Source organism: Typha latifolia, chromosome 2, assembly GCF_019914945.1.
Source record: "Typha latifolia isolate L0001 chromosome 2, TyphaL0001v2, whole genome shotgun sequence".
NCBI lineage: Eukaryota > Viridiplantae > Streptophyta > Magnoliopsida > Poales > Typhaceae > Typha > Typha latifolia.
Window position 1 is genome coordinate 2,088,817 of NC_133087.1, and position 19,150 is coordinate 2,107,966.

Genomic DNA, 19,150 nt, shown 5'->3' on the forward strand with positions numbered 1-19,150 from the left:
CTGCCTTAATTGGATGTTGGCCCAAATGCACAAAGCCACAATATTTCGCTTGTAATGCATCAAAACACAACCCCAGTTAATTTTATCTTAACAACAATTAACAAAATAGAAAAATATTTTATTACTTTAAGAAATAAAAATTTAAAATATTATTATTTTGTATCTATACTCTATAGTTATTTTAAGAAAACTAACGATGAAGTGTTTCTGAGGCATTGAAAATAAAATACAAGGATCGAATGGTAATCAGTAGAGTGTGGATGATAATAAAATAAATAAAATAGGATAGTTTTTATTATCCCTAGAAAATAAATGATAGGTAGTATGCTGTTGTGGAACTAATACAGTTTGGGCCGATGTTTGTTTAGCACTAATAAAGTCCATTCTCATCTTTTACCCTCTTTGTGATGTTTATTATTTTTTTTTTTAAGACTTTCTAGTGTTTATCAGAGAAAATCCAAAGTGCTCCCAGAGACAAAAGCTTTAGTTGGAAGCTTCTTTGGAAGAGGCTTCCTATTGTTGATTAATTTAATTGTACATAATTACTCTTGGTCTCTTTACCCTTTGACATATTTGCTCTCTTGAAAAGGAGTAGATTAACCGCTTATTTTTCGAATGCTCTTATGCCTCCAGTATCTGGGACTGTCTTGAATCTCAATTAGGCATCAATTTTGGTTTAAATCTTTCTAGGCAGACGATACTTGCTTGGATCTATGAAGAAGGAAATGGCAACAAATTCATTCCTGTGACTCTTGCCGGCACCTTTTGATATACAGGGAAAGCTCGTAATGAACTTATTGGTCAGGAAACTTTAATCTTTTTACCCCCATAACTATTGCATTCTCTCCCTATCTCTCTCTCCTCTTTAGTATTGAACAGAGGAGAGAAAGACGAGTCTTCTTCTTGGCCTAACACTACTACTCATGAGCTGGTCCCTTCAGCAACAACTATTTGATAGCTCATGGCATGCTTTGACTCTATGATTGATAGCAGTTTAGGCGTCAGAAAGAGGATTGACATGCTATGCATTGCTATTGGTAAGTAGAGATCTGCATAAAGAATATAAACAGCCGCAAGATACCCCACTAAAGCTTTGGGTTGGCTTTCCCACTTTCCTTGAGTTTTGACTCTAGAAGCCACTTTTTGGTTCATCCACTGCATTCTACTCTCTGACTCTCCCCAGTGGTTGTACCAATCTAATCTGCTTCACTTAGATGTGAAAAATAATTGCTATAGTTATGTGTGAAGCATTTGGAATCACAAGCATGCAGAACTCTACCAAGAAGTTGGTAAAGAAACCATTGCAATAAAATGTCAGTTGGACCACTAAATTTTTTACACTGTGTAAATGTGAATGAGATGGATGCAGACAGGAGTGGCCTTCGTTTCCAAACACCCCACTAGTGCAAACAAGTCTCTTTGGAAGGTGGGTTGGTCTCAAGTGCTCTTAATTGGCTAAAGATAAACTCCTCCCATATGCATCCATGTGAAGCTCTTGAGTCCTCTGCAGAATCTAAAGCTTTCACCTTATTTTAGAAATTTACAGTCAGGACTTTGAGTTCTTCAAGCATTGCATGAAAACAAAATTGATGGGGAAGAGTGCAAAACTTTATCAAACTATTACAAAAGTTGCGAAGTGACCTAATTCCCCCCCCTGTCACAGTTATCCTTGGATCTTCTATAAGAACAGCCACTATTAGTGCTCTGCTTTGCCTCTTTATGCTGGAGAACACCACTTGTTTGTGGTGGGCCTAACTCTCCATCAATTGCTCCCATTTGCTTGCTTTCATTTCTCCTTATGGCTTCACTATTCAGCCATGAACTGTGATGTCAAACCTTTGGCACGCATGGGTATAAGAATACACAAAAAAAGGATGACTTTTGGAGACATCTAGCATGATGATCAACTAGCTATGTGCACAATAACATCCACAAGCACAAATGCTTGTACGTGTGCAGAAAAATATATCTATGTTTGCATGAGTGAGTATGCAACAGTTCTATTTGCTTGCTTTGCACGTGATTATATCAAAAATATTATTCTCATGCCAGAATGAATACAATACATCTGTATGTATATGTAACGTATACAATACATCTGTATGTGAAGTTTTGTAGATTTGAATTGCTTAAAGGACCACATTAATATAGCTGGTCCTTGGGTTGTAGATTTAGATGCACGAATTTAAGAAGTACTTATTGCTGGACCAAAATGGCACAGTAGGTACTTGAGATGTAGCCAAATGATGCGGTTTTGATTAGATTATTTGGAGGTTATACATCATATTCTTACAGAGAGAACTCCTTAGGAGCCTTTAATGCCTTCAGTATCCAAGGAACATGATAGCTATAAACTACCAATGATATAATTTCTACATTTTTAGCTATCTCATCCATATCCACTGCACCGAATACTAGCAAAAGGCCAGGTAAGGTACCTAACTCAAAAGAACAACTACAGAGGGTATGACAATAGCAGTGTTCAAGAGAGTGACCCATGTACTAAATTTTGTTTCATGTACATGTCATGGGAGTTTAGCATCACTCTCCAGACAAATGAAGGGAAGTCTTGGGAGAAAGTTGTCAAGAAAAGTTGGGAAGGATAAATGAATACTTGCTTGATAAAAAAAGAATAATGTGGAAGTTGACTACAAGATGTGAAACTTTGTCCTTTGGCACTATATAAACCCCCACCCACCATCAGCCCACACAAGACATAAGAAGCCAAGGTTGAATTTATAATATTAGTCTGGATCAAGGTACAGTAGCTAGGCAGGAAGTTTATTCCACATGATGGATCAGAAGAGGAAGCCTGTGATTCACCTCTTGACATTGCTATTGCTCTTGTCATGCCTTCTTCCTCTAGGTATTGTGCCATTATATAAATCCTCTAGTATTGTCGTTCATGAGATCTTATGTTACTCCTAATCAATGAGTGTAGAAGCAATCATGACTTTTTTATCCCTTTCTTTTTTTTCCTTCTATGCTTGAAGATTTCTATCTTTGAAACCGATCAATTTATAGTCTGGTTCTTGATTTTTAGTTCTTCTTTCAGGAAGTTCTGAATCACTGAAACAAAGAGCAGCAGTAGGAGAGGTTTCAGACAAGGTTCTCTCTCACTCTCTCTAGTACTGATTTTAAACAATAACTATGTTTTCCATTTCTGAACATTAGGAAAAGACTGTCCGTTTTACAAGCTTAGAGCCTTATTACTTGCAGCATCTTGCAGGCTTGTTCCTTGTTCAAGTTCCTTTTTATAACTTCCAAGAAGTTACTATTGAAACTTAGCATGCTCTATGTGTTCTTGGTAATGGTTTCCTGATGCAGATGATCACCAAAGATATGGCAATGGAAGAGGAGGCGTTTGTGAATGGGAGAATGGATTTTGAAAGCATTAACGACTACCCAGGTTCAGGAGCCAACAACCGCCATGATCCTAGGAATCCTGGGAGGCCATGAGTCATGAACATAGACAAGCTACATGTGTGTGTGTGTGTGTGTGAGAGAGAGAGAGAGAGAGAGAGAGAGAGAGAGCAGCAGAGATTACTTATAGCGATAGATCTTATCAGGGAATCTATATAGGTAGCTTTTGGTTGTCATTTTATGTAGGAGGTTGCGTGATTAACTGATGTATTAACTTGTTAATCTCTATATTAATGTGCTAATTGGAGTTAAGTGGCTGTGCTCTGCCTCATTTATTGTTTATCTGATCCCCATCAAACCCACCCCACATAATTAGTTTATCTACCCATACAACATGTTTAAGAAACCGTCTAAAATTAATTAAGCGGATTAGACCAGACCAGCCGCATACCTTCATTCGGATCCGACCCCGGATCCGGACCCAGACCCGATTAAGCCCGTTTTCTAATCCAAGTGTTTGACCAAAATTACCCGAAACCCGAGAAGCACTTCTCTCGATTATAATTTATAAAGCGGTACTTTGGTTTGATTTCGATTGCTTTTCTATCTTTTTGTGAATAATTTTGTACCAGGACGGGAGGGAAGGCGAAGATCTTAGACCTCCTAGTGCTGCTGCTTCTTTGTCTATTTATTCTCGAAAGAGTGAGTGGATCCTTTTGACTTTGTTCGGCGTTATATGCTTTCTTCGGCATGTTTGCGTGTATAGTTGCGTCGAAATTTCTTTCTTTGTGATGAAGTTGGCTGTCTTTTTTCTTGGGCGTAGTGAATATGGACATCTTGTATATTTTAGCATTTTATTTTGTATTCCCTTAGATTACTGGAATTACATAGAACAATACTAAGGTGTGGAGAATTTCATGCTTATTTGAATGAATTTTGCTAATTATGGGGTGAGATTGATCCTCCTATGCTTCAGCTGCAACTGGATGGATTAGTATATCAACCCTTATTAGGATATAGATCATAGGAAGCAGATGAGAGAGACACTAAGATCATTAAGGCTGCATGTGGAGTATCCTGTTTGCAGTTTGAAAGAATATGAAATTAATTACTCCAATGCGAGTAATTTCACTAGTTAACCACACTCAGATTGGACATGGATGATCTGATTGAAATATGAATATTTGGTATGGATTATGTTTGTTCTTAGGCATCTTATTTGGATGCTAGTATGTTAAGAATGCTAAAAAATTCCAAAAACCGTGATTTACATGTAACAAGAGTATACTAATTTAATATCTAAGAGTGATATCCCTATGAATATGATCTACACTGTACAACAAAAAATAATAAGTCAACTTAGGAAGTCATCTAAGAGATCGATTTTTGAACTGATGAAACTCACCATACAGATATATTTAGTTTCTCTGAGCCTCCGAAAGCCGAATCTACTTTGCTCCAGCTCCCTACCATGAGGTTATGTTTAACATTTCTTAGGTCCAGCTGAAGCAATTCAAGTCAAATTTTTTGCACTTGTGAGCACCATCATTCTCATCATTTAGGTCCAGTTGTCTTTTCAGACTTGGCAACCCAGAACAATCTGATTCTTTTGCAGCTCTCTTGCTGTTTAGTTGATCAAGAAACAAATTCTCATATATTTCATTTTGTTGCACCTGAGAAGCAATACCTGTATCTTGATTCTTTCTCTGAGTATTAAGGCTGCTAAATAGTGTACCAGAGTTGCCATGGACTGGGTATTCTGTCATGCCTTGATCTCTTATATTGGACGAAGAAAAATTCTGATGCTTATTGAAATCTTCAGACCATGCAGATTCTTTCTCCACCCTGGTATCCTTTCCAATATTATCGTTGCAGCATGTTGATTTGTCCTGATAAGAGGTCAATCCTATACTGAGGTTATGTACTTCTTGGTCTTTTTGTGATCCTTCACATGATGTCAAGCAGCTACCCGGTGAACCATCAGCGGTCTGTGGTATATGTGCTTGCAAGGTATGTAGGCCAGGAATATCCTTGAAGCCTGGAAAGACAGTATAAAGACATTCACCTGCAACTTTTGATACGAACTCTGAGAGTTGCAATTTTGCAGCTTCTAGCCCAGCAGAGCTCAAGTTCTGCTTTCCCAGAGTCACTTCTGCCTTCTCCAGCACTGATTGCAAGTACTTTCCTTGTGCTTCCATCCAGAGTTGCAAGTGTCTTTGCACCTGTTTCAGTGCACCAAAAGAATATTCGTTGAGAAACATTAATCATCTTATGATTCTTATATGAATATCATGCCATGAAGTAAGAGTATAGTAACTGAAATTATCGAGTTCTGTCAGAGTATTTAATACTGAAATTATCGAGTTCTGTAATCTTCAAGGTTCAATACAGGTGATTCACTGTCTTTAAACAGTGTAGCTTTGAATCAGATTTTCAAGTAATTGAATTCTGCAACTAGTTGATTCACTGTCTTTAGTAGTTTGCTGATCATTATAGAAACAATTATTCTATGTAGTTCGTAATGTCTGAATGATTCTTCTTAAGAAAGTTACATATTTCCATGTATATATTTGTTATTCAAATCCAGCCTATTAATTCACAAGAAGCTTTTTGTCGAGTTTCCAAAATTTTTGTACTTTAAAATTCTTTTGAAGGATGTACAATTTCAAGAGAAATCAAACCACAGATTTTCTTTAATAGTATAAACCAATATTTCTAGTCCTTAGTTCCTTACCTCAAGTTGTTCATGTAGCTTCTTCTGCACTTCAATTTGCATTTGAAGTGCTTCAGTTATCTGCATACTTCTGAAATGAGCATGCAATTAGTTGAAATATTTTGGACGATTGCAGAATCTTATGGCAAATTGTTGACTCTTACTTGTTTGTCAGTGGCCCGATGTTTGAATGGCTTGTCAGTAATCCATTTCCTTCAGATTGGCTGTCTGTTGCAATGGGCAAACCTACAACTAGCACATGACATATGTTTTCAGTTTCACGTCAATTTTTTTTCCTTTTCTTTTTCTTTATACTTCTCTGTAATCTAAGATGAACATTAAGATACTACTCTCTTACCATTTTTTTCTGTTCCAGTATTTGCTTGGGCCTGAAGATTCTTACTAAGTCTGTACTTCTAGACATCAGAAAGACCAACTTAGTTTCTAGCTTGCATACAGCCATACATTAAGAAAGAATGATGCAGTCCATTAATACCTGAAGATGGCTTTTGAGGTGATACAAAGTTAGCCCTGGAATACCCATGAGCCTCATGACTGTCTTGGGAGTGGCCTCTGCAAGAAGACGTCTCATGTTAGCCAATGTGTTAAGATGCATCTGATCCTAGGAATTGACAAGGATTGTTTCACATCCTTTTGCCTTGCTTTCTTTTTATACTCACTATCTGCTCCACCGAGTTGATTTACTGCCTCCACAAAATGTTCATGGAGTTCGGCTGTCCATTTTAGTCGAGGCTTAGCATCAGTTGACAGAACTAGTCCTGTCTCTCCTGAATCATGTCCTCCTTGCAAGAATAAACACCTCTCTGAAGAGAAGGTTGACTTGGAAGAAGGAAGGTTGCTATGGGCTTGATGATGATAATACATCGTTTGTCTGCGGAAGGACACCAAGTTAAGATCAGTTGAAAGAGCTATGATGATAGAGGTGAATAAAGGACTTCATGTCTGACAAGAAATCTAAGACTTCTGATAAGATCTTACGTTCTTTTGTGCTTCGGCTGCTTCACTTGCTTCTCGTTGATGGTGTTTCTGCAAAGGCCTCCCTTATAAGGAAAATGCAGAGAGAACTTGGAATCATTGGAATGGAGTGCTCACACGCGAACCAATGTTCAGAGCAACTAAAAAAAGATATTGTCTATCTTGCTTTTGGTACATGTGGACCCCATCTTGCAACATTTTTCCTGTTTTTCTTGTGAATTTTGAGGGCAACACTTCCGTTCCGATTCAAATTAGCATCTTTATGTGATAATGCTTTCACTTGCCGCATGTAAAGTGCAGTACAGTGTAATCAATATTTTCTTTTTTAAATGCACTTGGTGTAATGAGAATCTTTTGCTTGATCATGTGGAGAACTTTATGACCTGAAGGTCTGTCATCTATTGTCTTGAGAAATTTTGAAGCCTTAGACTTCTAAAGAATTTGTTAGAACTAATGCTGGCACTTAGACTTCAGGAAATTGATGTGCTTGATTGGTCATTGGGTCTTTGATGCTTCAGGATACCAAATAAGTTCTGAGATATCATAACTCGATGCCAGTAGTATTGGTTCGGATTTCAGTACAGTGGATGAAGTTCAATTAGCGAATATTCATACTGATCAATGGAAGTACAATGTTCTGAAAATTCTATTTGACTGGACGCATCCAGAAGCAGAATCTGATAAAGCTTTCCTAGATTAAAAAAAGAGAGAAAGAACTCATGCTGCATTGATGCTTTCTTTGGACTCCATGAAAGCAAGGAATGGTATGAGGAATAAGCATACAATTCTCTTTTGTCTCCTGTGTCAAGTTTGGTACTTATTCAACTTTCAAGAAGAAAAGGTGACAGGGAACTCAGAGGCTATCCAGTTGCATGAAGATGACGGTCCACATCCATTTTCTGTACTTTGGACTTTAGGAAAAGACACCAGAATATATGGAAACTGAAGAATATTGTTCTCTTTCATACATAGTACTTGTTGTTCATCTGTATTGATCACCCGAATATATATAATCTTGTTCTCCTCTTCACTTTTTGTGTAGGTAGATGTTGGCATCCATTTGTATATATGCATTTTATACTCATTGGAGGGCTTTGCCTTATCTCAACATTAATAAGCACCAATGACAACCAGTGATTCTTTTGTTTAGTGCTCCTGTCTTGATCTTACTATGCACAAGCTTTTTTGCACCAACTTGTAACATGCATTTCTTTTTCTTTTTTCATTCTCTGTGCTAGATGATCTTTCATATTCCATTCTGCATATTCTGTTGCATTAAAAGGTGTTCTCATCTCTTCTTCCTGTTGGAGAATAAAGTAATCTCACAGTCTATAAATGCTTGAGGATGTAAAGGTGACTAGTATTTTACTTATGTAATTCAGTACTAACTAACACTACTATCAGATTCCAGGAAGCCTGTCCATGTTTTGCCTCCCATGAGATCATAAGAATTATAGTCCTTGATCTGTCTCATTTCCTCTCTTTTTTTTTTACTTCCTTTTACCTCTACTGCTTCCCCTGCCTCAGTTCAAATGATACTTAGCTGGTGCAAATGTGTATATCTTATATTTGTTCTTTGATTTCCCATCATCATTACATTACTTGTCTTAGCTTCATCTTTTCTAAAGATTACATCCTAGTGTTAAGAGTTCTTACCACATGCTTGATACCTACTCTTCTCAAAACAACAGACTTAGAGATATAATAAAGTTGAAAGAATCTTTCATTTTCATGAAGATTGAATCAGGAGGAATATATCAACTTTGTCAAACTTGTTGTTAGTTGATCCTTTGATGCTGACAAGAAACTGTTTTTCTTTTATTTGCTTGAAGAATAATAACAAAGAACTAAAACTTTGAGCTTGTAAGCTCAAACTCTTTCCACTTATTAGCTCAACTGATAGAGATAAGATGTTCAATCGTGGTGCCTTTGGTGACTTCAGTAGCATTTGGACTGTCTGTCGCAAATTTTTTTTTTGGTGGCAAATTGTCTATCCCCATGTTGCAGAAAATCATGTTAACTATTCGCAAACGAACTCCTATATTTTCCATTTTTTTTTTAAAAAAAAGAAACAACTAACATAACTTTTCTTAACTTAGTGCACCTAATTTTTGACCAAAGAGGTTATACGTTCAAACTCATGTAGAAAAATAGAAGAAATGCTTTGTAGGTAACATAGCTCGACTTAGTTTAGTAGTTTGACGGTGCGGTGACTTAAAGCAATGGTTCAGTGGCGTATCAACTTAGACTTAGCAACTTGTGCTTTAGCTAGATTTAGTGGACCCATCTATGACTATGTTATTAGAAGAGATGCTCACTTGATCATCTCATTATTTAATTTGTTACGAGACCTCTTTACTTAGCAAAGGAGGGTTGACTATTAAACTCGTCTATATCTAGTTGACAAGCTCATGAATGATAAAATAAACAAGAGAATTACTATTTAGATTTCCTCTTTTAAATTTGAATAAAATATGCCACTTTGGAATTACGCAGTGACATACGAAAATCACTCAAATTTTTTTTTTTTGAAACTTGATGAACTTGGTTTCTAATCTTTTGGACATTGAATTGGATCATGATTTGGTTTAGTTGAGTAAAGATGAGGCGGACAAGGGCTTTTCTTTTTTATTTTGGGCTTAATTGGATCTAAATGACGACTTCGGCCCATAAATACTAACAAAAAGGAAGCAGCTTACCAGTAGTATCCCTTCTTGGTTCTTCCTCCGGGCTCAACTATTTCCCCTCTTCTCTTGGACGATCTTTATTGGCATATAATTCCACCGAAGAGCTGTACATCCTCTAGAGAACTGATCCATGAGAACCCACCACTGGTTTTTTCTCTTGATCCCATGCCTTTGTATCGTTTGGATCTCTGGGATCGCCGCTTTACCTCCTCGTGATTCGTTGGGGATTGCTCCTGAAGGTAGAGCTACCTCTTCTCGATCTCCTTTCTTCTTTTGGAAAAAAACACAGTTGTTTTAAGATATATTTTCTTTGGGATCAATGGTTCCGCAGACTTGAGTTACTACAAATCCAGTGTCATCAAATGCAAGGACGGATCGAAAAAATTCACCAGGGAACAGTTGAACGATGAGTTCTGTGACTGTCCGGATGGAACCGATGAACCGGGTTGGTAGTTTTACTCAAAAGTTGATTTTTTAGCCATGTTTGCTATTTTTACGAGTTGGGTTTTGCGAATTTTAGTTAGTTGATGAGGTTTTGTAAGAGATATCTGTTAATGGGTTCAAGAATAAGAGATACCCGATGATTAAAAGCGGATTTTTCTGCAAAAGATTGTTTCTTGACTGTGTCGACGGTTTCTGCAGGGACATCGGCATGCCCGGAAGGGAAATTCTACTGCCTTAATGTGGGTCATGTCCCAATGACGATCTTCTCGTCCAGAGTGAATGATGGCATATGCGGTGAGTACAAAACTTTGATGCCATTTTCTATTTTTTGCTTAATTGCGTCCTTTCAAACCAATAGGAGAACCATTACTCTTATACGACCTACACATTTTGATTCTTGAATGAGCAAATTTCGATCCTAACTTTCTATTGTGAGTGTTATAGACTTCAATTTGTTGCAATGAGACAAATAGGCACGTAAGAGATAAAGGAAAACAGAAAGGAGGAATTTGATCCTAACTATCTATTGTAGATATCATAGGCTTCAATATTTTGCAATAAGTCAAATAGGCACCCAAGAGAAAAGGAAAACAGAAAAGGAGGAAGTTACTATTACTTGTTACTCGGTTTTTCTGAATACATGTTTCTATTAAGTATCAAGTCAACTTGTTAACTTGAATTTGCAATCATCTGGTCCTTTTAATATGAGGAAGTATAGCTCATCCTATAAAGATCAGATTAAAAATTGCAAAATGTTTCTTACGAAAGGATATTGATGGAAGTTGATACTCTTACAGTCTTAGTTACATCTCATAATAGTTTCCAGTTTTTGATTGTTCAGTGTAAAACTTGTTGGTCTAAAATTTTTTCACATATGTATTATTTTAAATCCGACTTCTCTTCATTCATGTCCTGCGGTTGTGCAGATTGCTGTGATGGGAGTGATGAGTATGACAGCAAGATAAACTGCCAGAATACATGCTGGGAGGCTGGGAAAGCTGCAAGGGAAAGATTGAAGAAGAAGATAGCAACTTATCAAGATGGAGTAGTAATTCGGAACCAGGAAATAGAAAAGGCAAAACAGGCATTTTCTAAAGATGAAGAAGAGCTATCAAAACTGAAGAATGATGAGAAAATACTCAAAGGGCTTGTTGAGCAACTTAGAGGTGCACTCTTGCTGCTATTCATTCCGTCACTTGAGTTTCCATTTTTTATTCTAACAGTTCTCTTTGTTATTAAGTTAGTCAATGGGAACATCAGATGTGCTGAACTGGAACTACACATTTTGCATACTTCTCAAATTTACTGTAGATGAATAAATTGATAAAATTCTAAAAGATGTCTAGAGTAAAAGAGCTTCTTGTATTGCAATAATTATTTCCTTGAACTTCTATTTAGAACACAAAGAACGAATAGAAAAGGCAGAGCAAGAAGAACAGTTAAAGAAAGAGAAGGAAGAAAAAAGGCTAAAAGAAGAAGCTGAAAGGCAGGCAATTGAAGAGAAGAAAGTAACCCAGGATTCTCAACTTGGAAGTACTAGTGATACCCATGAGAGATTGTCAGAAGACCACAGCCAGGTAAGCGGGTCAATATATTCTTATCCAATGTCCTCATGTTTATCTTTTTTCACACCATTACATTTTTTTTCTTCCAAATAATTATTCTTCTTCATTGACTATAATCAAACCTAAGTTATACTTTACAATAATTCTTGCATTTTTACTATCTTTGCTGCCAGCATATTGTTCCTTGAGACCCTAGGAAAAATCTCTTTGGACAGAAATTCACACGACAAAGCCCTTATGTCTACTTCATGCTCAAAGGCATGATCTGTATATGAGATAATAAATGTACCTGACCTCTCACCTCTACTGAAATGTCTATAATCTATCGCATTGTAAGAGATACTAGTAAGTGGCTTATCTTAAATGCATCTCTGTAGTAAGGCTCGTAATCTCAACCTCATGTTAGTGTTTATTGGCCTGAAATTATTGAGCTTAAAAGACTGCTACTTATAATAGTCTGCCTTTGGTAAGTCAGCAACATGATCTTTGCAGTCCAAGGGTAAATTTTGATCTTATGACATAGCTTCAGAAATCTTGCAGTGAGAGAATGTATAAGCATACTGCGTAATGAGACCATATGCATCTAAGCTATTCTGTAAGGAGCTGTTTGACTTGACAAATAATGCCAAAGCTCTTCTCGACCATCTCCAAGTGCATCCTGTTACTGCTCATTTTTGACTATTCAGCTTGGTTTTAATTATGCCCAGAAGTTTATGGTGCAAAGTGATAGGTGAGCAAGTAGTCATAAACTGGAAATTTACAGGCCTATACAAGGAGGAAAAAAATTATAGGGAACATATTTTATGAGAAAGCAATCAAAGCATGTAGATAAGCCTCTGAGAAACTAATTGAAAACAGATTTCCATTTGCTTTTCATATTTATCAAGATACCATCAAGGTGGACCATCATTTTGTGCAATTTTCCTGAACTGTAATACCGTATGTATGTTCTTGTATCCTAATTTTGTATGATCATAAAAGGAAATGGAAAATGAACACAAAACAGAAGTTGAAGATGAAATTGATTACCATGCTGAAACAGAGAGCACTGCCACTGAGGTGGGCATCTATTCAGAGTTCCTAATATTACCTTTCTTTCCTGTTCATTCACAATAATTTTTACAATTTCTTATTATGTTTTCATATAATGGAATGGTTTATGGAAGCTACTGGCTGAAGATCAGGATGAAACTGATTACCATGCTGAAACTGAGGGCACTGCCACTGAGGTGGGCATTTATTCAGAGTTCTATCACCTTTCTTTCCTGTTCATTCACAATAATTTCTACAATTTCTTATTATATTTTCATATAATGGAATGATTTATAGAAGCCACTGGCTGAAGATCTGGATGAATTCACAAAACCTATAGAGGAAGAGAATGACTTAATTGATGGGGCAACTTCCACTGATACCCACCAGGTAGCATATTTTTTCTGTATGAGTACTCTAATCCAGGAAGGCAGGAACTCCATTTTTTCAAAAGCTAGCAGCCATAACTTTGTATTTTGGACCTTTTCTGTTAGCATGTAGTTGAAGAAGATGACGACATGCTCAAAGCTGATGGTGGAGATAATTTTGCAGCTGAGAAGGTATCTATTGCACATGAAGAACAACAGGTATCAGTGGAAGAACTGCTTGCTTGATGGTTCTTTTCTTGGTATCAAAAGTTGCAGTTATTTTTCATTGTTACGATTACATGTGTTAACAATGCTAAAGTATGACAAAATTTCCAGTGATTGGTATTGGGCTGCTTGAGCATACTCATAGTTCATTAGGTAAATCATACTTGTTCTGTATACCCTTTGATCTTAGTCAATGACAGGAGCTAAACATTTCACAAAGAGAAGCCAGCTAAACTTGCTTTGCATTTTATTCATATTTATGCTTAGCATCTCTCTTCATGCTCTCATTTTCCTTGCTGATGTTGATATACTTTATATATGTAGGTCATATGGTCATTTATTACTGATGACACTGAGAATTTTTGTTTTACTTATGCCAGTTTATGACAAAGTATCTGAGTTCTGGCTTTGAATGTCAAATCTTGGGATATTGTAGGAGGGTAATCCTGTTGGTACTGAAGGCTTATCAAGAGAAGAACTTGGTCGTCTTGTAGCTTCTCGCTGGACAGGGGAAAGTTCTGCACCGATAACAAATGAAGCAGATGACAGTGCAAAAGAGGCAGGACATGGACTTAAGCAGGATATTCCAGAAAGTGCAGAGGAAGAAAATTATGACACTTCTTCAGAAACTGATGAAGACACAAACAAATATGAGGATGATGATTTTGAGGATGAACCAGATGACAGATATGGAGAAGATCATGTTAGACCTACTGATCCCTATGAAACTGATGAAGATGCGAAAAGTGAAGATTCAGGTTTAATATTCCCATGAGTGTTAATTATTTACCATCAAACTGATTTAGCTGATATACTTCAAAGTACCAAGATGCTTTAAACAAAGTCTGAATAGGGAGCTTAACCTCTAGCCCGTTGTTTGTTTTTGCTTGCTTTTCTTGCTTCAGGTGGCTTATCATGGCTGGAAAAGATTCAGCAAAAAGTGCAAAATATCCTTCAAACATTTAACATTTTCAAGACTCCGGTGGATTTATCAGGTAATTATTAACTTGTTGCATATCATTTGAAAGGCAGACCATTGGAATAATGTAAGGTATCAATTTCCCCAGAGGCTTCGCGTGTTCGAAAGGAATATGATGACTCCAGTGCAAAGTTGTCCAAAATACAATCAAGAATTTCCAGTTTGACAGAGAAGCTAAAACATGATTTTGGTAAGTAGGAATGGGAACTAATGTCATAAACTTTTTACGCCCTGTATAAGTCCATTCACATGTTTTTTCAATTTGACAATATGAATTTTATCAATGTACTGGGCCGCTGCTCTTGTTAGTTATCAATATCAGAAGTTGAAAAGGCTCCAGAAAATATATCTTAAGAGCTTAATTTTGATATGATCAATCAGACCTGAATGTAGTTGTTTGTCTGTTTGAATTCACCTTTTTGAATCGTATAGTCATAGATCAATTTACATGCACTTCCACAACATATGCAAGGATTTAAAAAAATGCCTATAATTTAGAATCTCATTTACACTTGTATGGTGTATCAACCTTAAGGTAATTCTGCCAGCTAAGTTTGGTTATGGTTTATTAGTGGAATTGATCAAGTTCTTTGATCTTTAGATTGCCATCATGTTATTTTTTAGAAATTCCTGCATCAGATGCAATCACTTTGTACAGAATTCTCTGTTTTTGTTTAGTTGTTATCCATATCTTTGCAATTTTTGTTTATCTCATAGTAACTCATGATACACATGTTTGCAGCTCTATATGCAACATAAACTTTTCTATATAGTTTCTTACCAGAAATTTTACCTGAGAAACTGAGATATGGAAATTGATCCGTACATTGTTTTAACGCTCACCGCATTATAAGAGGACATGTATGAAGAATTGCACTGACTATAAAAGGTTTCATTCAAGTAATTAGCAGATTTTTTAGATCAGCTGTCCATGTCAAGCTTCTAAGAATTTGTTCAGTATACTACTGAAGAAAAATGTTGGCAAGATACTGGCTTGACCATAAATCCTGTTGATTTATTAGCTATATGATATACCCAGCTGTCTATTGTTAGGATCATGCTAGAAAACAGAAATTAGACTATAAATGGTCTTAGATGCATGGGAATCCTGTGATATGAAGAAAAGCTATGATATTAACATGGTGCCAGAAAACCAAATAAATCACTGTAGCAAATTGTTGCCAATGACATACAATGACAAGCTATGAAAAATCAAATGGATAAACCTTTTATAAAGTGTATTGGAGGAGATGAAAGACTTTGACCATATATATCTGACTATTTGATATTAATGGAAAATCAATTCCTTTTAATATTTCATGATTGGATGTATTATTTTAGGTCTTATTTGGTTTGAGGCTAAGCTCCGAATTTGATTAGTTAGTTTTATTTCTTAATCTTGATTTTTTGGAGAGTAGACTTGATTATATATGAAAAAGATAAAAATATATTTGATTACTGAATCAATTCAGGGGAAGAGTCCCTAAACTCAAAGCAAATAAGGCCCTATGTATTTGAAATTTTGGACATGCTAAAGTTTTGATGACTAAGGTATTCATCTGTTTCCTAACTAAATGCCATCGATGTTGCACTAGTTTCTTCACACCATTATGTACTTGCAGCTTAGTAGATTTAACTAGAATACAGTTTGTAACTTACTGTTTTGGTATATTGTTAGATTTTTTGTGTCTTAGGAAAGAAGAAAGTTTCCTGTGTTATTGTGAGCTATTGTAAGAGGATGGTGTTAATACAACATAAACATGTGTCAATTCGTATAATGTGTTTGCTGAATGGATATCCCCTGGATTCTTATTGTGGTCAAATCCTGCCACAGCAAGAGAAACATAAAACCATACTGAAAATGATTATTTTAGATGTCTTTAATTGCTTATATTGAGACTGCTGCACTTTGTTTGAATGATAAACCACTGAAACAGTATTTTTCTCTTATTAGGAAAGGAGAAAGAGTTCTACTCCTTTTATGACCATTGCTTTGAGAACAAGGAGGGAAAGTATGTATTCTGTAATACACAAACATTTGTAGTTATCTTGATTGATTTCATGACATTTCCATTTCTTGTTACTAGGTATGTTTACAAGGTCTGTCCATTTAAAAAAGCCTCACAGGTTGAAGGCCATAGTTCAACCCAATTGGGGTAAGTTCTGCTTTTTTCCATTAGCAAGAAGTTGATATAAGCAATCAGACCCCTGGTAAGGGCTTGATCAATGCCCTTGTGTGGTAATATGTAGTTCTCGTTGTCTTTTAAAAGATTATCAGTCTGCAGGCTAAGTTTTGAGTTATTTGACCAGAAATCTTGAACAGAGAGTAGCTTATCCATGATTTTCATGATGAAATGAAACAATAACTAAAATCCATATATGTAAATGTTATCTTTCTTTAATTTTGTTTTCTTGATGTATGTCAAGTAAATTTATCTTTGTAAAAGTGCTTAATTTGGAGCTAAAATCATGTCACTTCCCTAGCCTGGGGAAAGGATGACTGGGGAGTATTTTAGTGACAGAAGAGATTTGGTTGCTTAGATGGTACCCTCAACTTTCTCCTTTAGGCGTTCCTTCAAGACTTCTCACATGACTAGACAAATTACCCACCCACTGGAATTGTCTTTCTTCCATAATATCATTAGTCATCACCCATCACTAATTTGAGGATTTAGAATCTAGCCAATTTGTCATAATATAATTGCAGTTGTAGATTCTGCAGAAATAAAGGGTAAGGAGAAAATTGATGAAGCACCTCCCAAAACAGTGTTATTTTAGCAAAATATCATGTAACTAGAGTCGGTGAACCATACTTTCAAAAACGTTGAAGTTTATATCATTTACCTATCATCATGAGACTTATCAACATTTCCTTTCGCTAGGCGCTGGGACAAATTTGAGGAGTCTTACCGAGTAATGGAATTTTCTAGTGGAGATAAGTGCTGGAATGGTCCTGATAGAAGTCTGAAGGTACCAGCTATAATTCCTTAACGAGCTTGAATTGACTTCGCAATGGTGTTTTTCAATGTTTTACCTTCTTGTACAGGTTAGGCTGAGATGTGGGTTGAAAAATGAGCTGACTGATGTTGATGAACCAAGCAGATGCGAGTATGTGCATATGTTTCTCTCTTGCTTTAGCCTTTTTTCATGTATAATTTTCTTTGATCTCATTTTCACATCACATATGACAGATATGTTGCTATATTGTCAACACCGTTGTTATGTCAAGAAGAAAAACTAAAGGTACTTTCCTGCACTACAGTGATATATCTACTTTTCTTGGAGTTGAATTGTAATAGTAAATTCCGGTAAACCAACAGGAACTGCAGAGGAAGCTCGATGAACTGAACAATAGGCAACCCTCAACTCATGATGAGCTCTAAAGACATCTTGTTTGATTAGTCGAAAGCATTCTATGGAACTGGTTGCTAGACTCACTCTTTTGGCCTAGGAAGATCACGAGAAAAGAAATTTTAGAAACTAGATAAGCTTGATTAGCTGCTTTTTAGTGGTTGGACATTATTGGGTGTCATGAAGTGACCTCCCGATATGCACAATTTTTTGAGTTCACTTCTTGCCGATGATGTAATCTTCACCCCCTGCAGCAGGAATGCTAGCGAGATGACCACGAGTGAACATTTTTATTCTTATCTATTGAGGTTCACATTGATGTTTTACCATCAATCTTGGTAACGATACGGCCTTTTCCGAGGTCATCTATTAAATTCTTTATCATTTAATGCTTGCTAAATGTGTGCACATCACGTTTATGTTAAAGTTTCTAGAAATTATGGTTATGTGAGTTGGTCAAGTATGTTAGTCTGGTTTGAGAGCATCTGAGACTTACTCATCTGTCATATATAGTTGGCACAAAATTGTTCCATTGTATATGATCCTGGTGGGTGATTGATTCTCCAGTTGATTATGAATTATCAAGATTTACTACGCAAGATGTTTCCTTGGGCAACTTCATTTCTTGATTAACATGAACAGAATAAGCAATAAGTCTATTTTATAGTAGTATTGTAATTAAACAATAACATATCATAATACTAGTTTATGTTGTATCTAATATTATTATATTTTTCGAGTACCATTTTACTTTTTAAAAAGATATTATCTTTCCTCCTCTTCTCTGATAATCCATCAATTATAAAGCTATTACACTGCAGCGAGCACCCGGAATTATCTTTAGGGTGTGGCAATCCAGATGGAAGAGCTAACGCCACTTTCACCGCTACTCATCTTTATTGAGAAGGTAAACTTATCTTGAATCTCGTATCTTATATGTTTCTGTAAGCAAGGAATTTAGAATTGCTATTATTGACTTGTTATATTAGGCCAAGTTCCTTTCAAGGACTTGTATAAAACTTTGTACCACGTTGTATCAACTGGGAAACCGAGCTTGGTGTTTTAAACTTGGAATTAATGATGCTTCTTTGAACATTTGTGCTTCACCACCTATGTCTATGTGCTAATGGAGTCCACATCCTTCCACTGTACTCTGGCAAATTATTCTTGGAATTAACTCCATCGTATGAACGCCCCCTTCCTTTAAAAAAGAATCATGTCAACAATACTAGAAACCTTTTAATGTGTTAGTTTGGAATCCCAAAGTACAAAAGTTATGATACACAAACAAACAAACCAACCCAAGGTTTCTATGAAGCTATGGGAGAGGTTGCCTTGGAGGGAAAGAAAGAGGAAGAATGCTGTGGGTATAACCATTAACCTCTCCTTTTGAGCTGCTTTAATTACTTGCATTTATTAGTTCTTAT

General features: G+C 36.2%; 3 protein-coding genes across 8 annotated transcripts; 2 read left to right on the forward strand and 1 right to left on the reverse strand.

Moving 5' to 3' along the window:
* Positions 1 to 2,697: 2,697 nt before the first annotated feature.
* LOC140782282 (uncharacterized) lies at positions 2,698 to 3,675 on the forward strand. 2 transcript variants are annotated; one of them, XM_073128771.1, is made up of 3 exons: positions 2,698 to 2,866; positions 3,044 to 3,108; positions 3,328 to 3,675. In XM_073128771.1, the coding sequence occupies exons 1-3, from the start codon at positions 2,791 to 2,793 to the stop codon at positions 3,457 to 3,459; spliced, it is 273 nt and encodes a 90-aa protein (XP_072984872.1). In that variant the 5' UTR covers positions 2,698 to 2,790; the 3' UTR covers positions 3,460 to 3,675. The 2 variants fall into 2 exon arrangements, with proteins under 2 accessions (XP_072984872.1, XP_072984873.1); XM_073128772.1 differs by having other exon boundaries at positions 2,705 to 2,866; positions 3,056 to 3,108.
* Positions 3,676 to 4,629: 954 nt separating this feature from the next.
* LOC140782045 (myb-related protein 2-like) lies at positions 4,630 to 7,156 on the reverse strand. Its single transcript, XM_073128394.1, has 7 exons — positions 7,076 to 7,156; positions 6,757 to 6,968; positions 6,573 to 6,649; positions 6,435 to 6,492; positions 6,241 to 6,322; positions 6,098 to 6,167; positions 4,630 to 5,585 (listed from the first exon to the last, which is right to left on the reverse strand). The coding sequence occupies exons 2-7, from the start codon at positions 6,959 to 6,961 to the stop codon at positions 4,857 to 4,859; spliced, it is 1,221 nt and encodes a 406-aa protein (XP_072984495.1). The 5' UTR covers positions 6,962 to 6,968; positions 7,076 to 7,156; the 3' UTR covers positions 4,630 to 4,856.
* Positions 7,157 to 9,741: 2,585 nt separating this feature from the next.
* Positions 9,742 to 18,123, forward strand: LOC140782043 (glucosidase 2 subunit beta). Of its 5 annotated transcripts, none has more exons than XM_073128388.1 (18): positions 9,742 to 9,998; positions 10,091 to 10,204; positions 10,402 to 10,497; positions 11,130 to 11,369; positions 11,602 to 11,780; positions 12,750 to 12,827; positions 12,935 to 12,997; positions 13,098 to 13,190; positions 13,295 to 13,387; positions 13,830 to 14,151; positions 14,299 to 14,388; positions 14,461 to 14,562; positions 16,327 to 16,384; positions 16,460 to 16,528; positions 17,255 to 17,342; positions 17,419 to 17,480; positions 17,564 to 17,615; positions 17,693 to 18,123. In XM_073128388.1, the coding sequence occupies exons 1-18, from the start codon at positions 9,890 to 9,892 to the stop codon at positions 17,753 to 17,755; spliced, it is 1,971 nt and encodes a 656-aa protein (XP_072984489.1). In that variant the 5' UTR covers positions 9,742 to 9,889; the 3' UTR covers positions 17,756 to 18,123. The 5 variants fall into 5 exon arrangements, with proteins under 5 accessions (XP_072984489.1, XP_072984491.1, XP_072984490.1 ...); XM_073128390.1 differs by having other exon boundaries at positions 13,295 to 13,360; XM_073128389.1 differs by having other exon boundaries at positions 12,953 to 12,997.
* Positions 18,124 to 19,150: the final 1,027 nt, after the last annotated feature.

Excerpts from the sequence above, each read along its gene's own strand:
- LOC140782045 (XM_073128394.1), bottom strand. The coding sequence starts at position 6,961 with ATGTATTATCATCATCAAGCCCATAGCAACCTTCCTTCTTCCAAGTCA. Across the intron at positions 6,168-6,240 it reads ATCGGGCCACTGACAAACAA|AAGTATGCAGATAACTGAAG; the intron begins GTAAGAGTCAAC and ends TGCTCATTTCAG. Across the intron at positions 5,586-6,097 it reads AGCTACATGAACAACTTGAG|GTGCAAAGACACTTGCAACT; the intron begins GTAAGGAACTAA and ends GCACTGAAACAG.
- LOC140782282 (XM_073128771.1), top strand. The coding sequence starts at position 2,791 with ATGATGGATCAGAAGAGGAAGCCTGTGATTCACCTCTTGACATTGCTA. Across the intron at positions 2,867-3,043 it reads GTCATGCCTTCTTCCTCTAG|TTCTTCTTTCAGGAAGTTCT; the intron begins GTATTGTGCCAT and ends CTTGATTTTTAG. Across the intron at positions 3,109-3,327 it reads TAGGAGAGGTTTCAGACAAG|ATGATCACCAAAGATATGGC; the intron begins GTTCTCTCTCAC and ends TTCCTGATGCAG.
- LOC140782043 (XM_073128388.1), top strand. The coding sequence starts at position 9,890 with ATGAGAACCCACCACTGGTTTTTTCTCTTGATCCCATGCCTTTGTATC. Across the intron at positions 12,998-13,097 it reads CTGAGGGCACTGCCACTGAG|AAGCCACTGGCTGAAGATCT; the intron begins GTGGGCATTTAT and ends AATGATTTATAG. Across the intron at positions 16,385-16,459 it reads TTTGAGAACAAGGAGGGAAA|GTATGTTTACAAGGTCTGTC; the intron begins GTATGTATTCTG and ends TCTTGTTACTAG.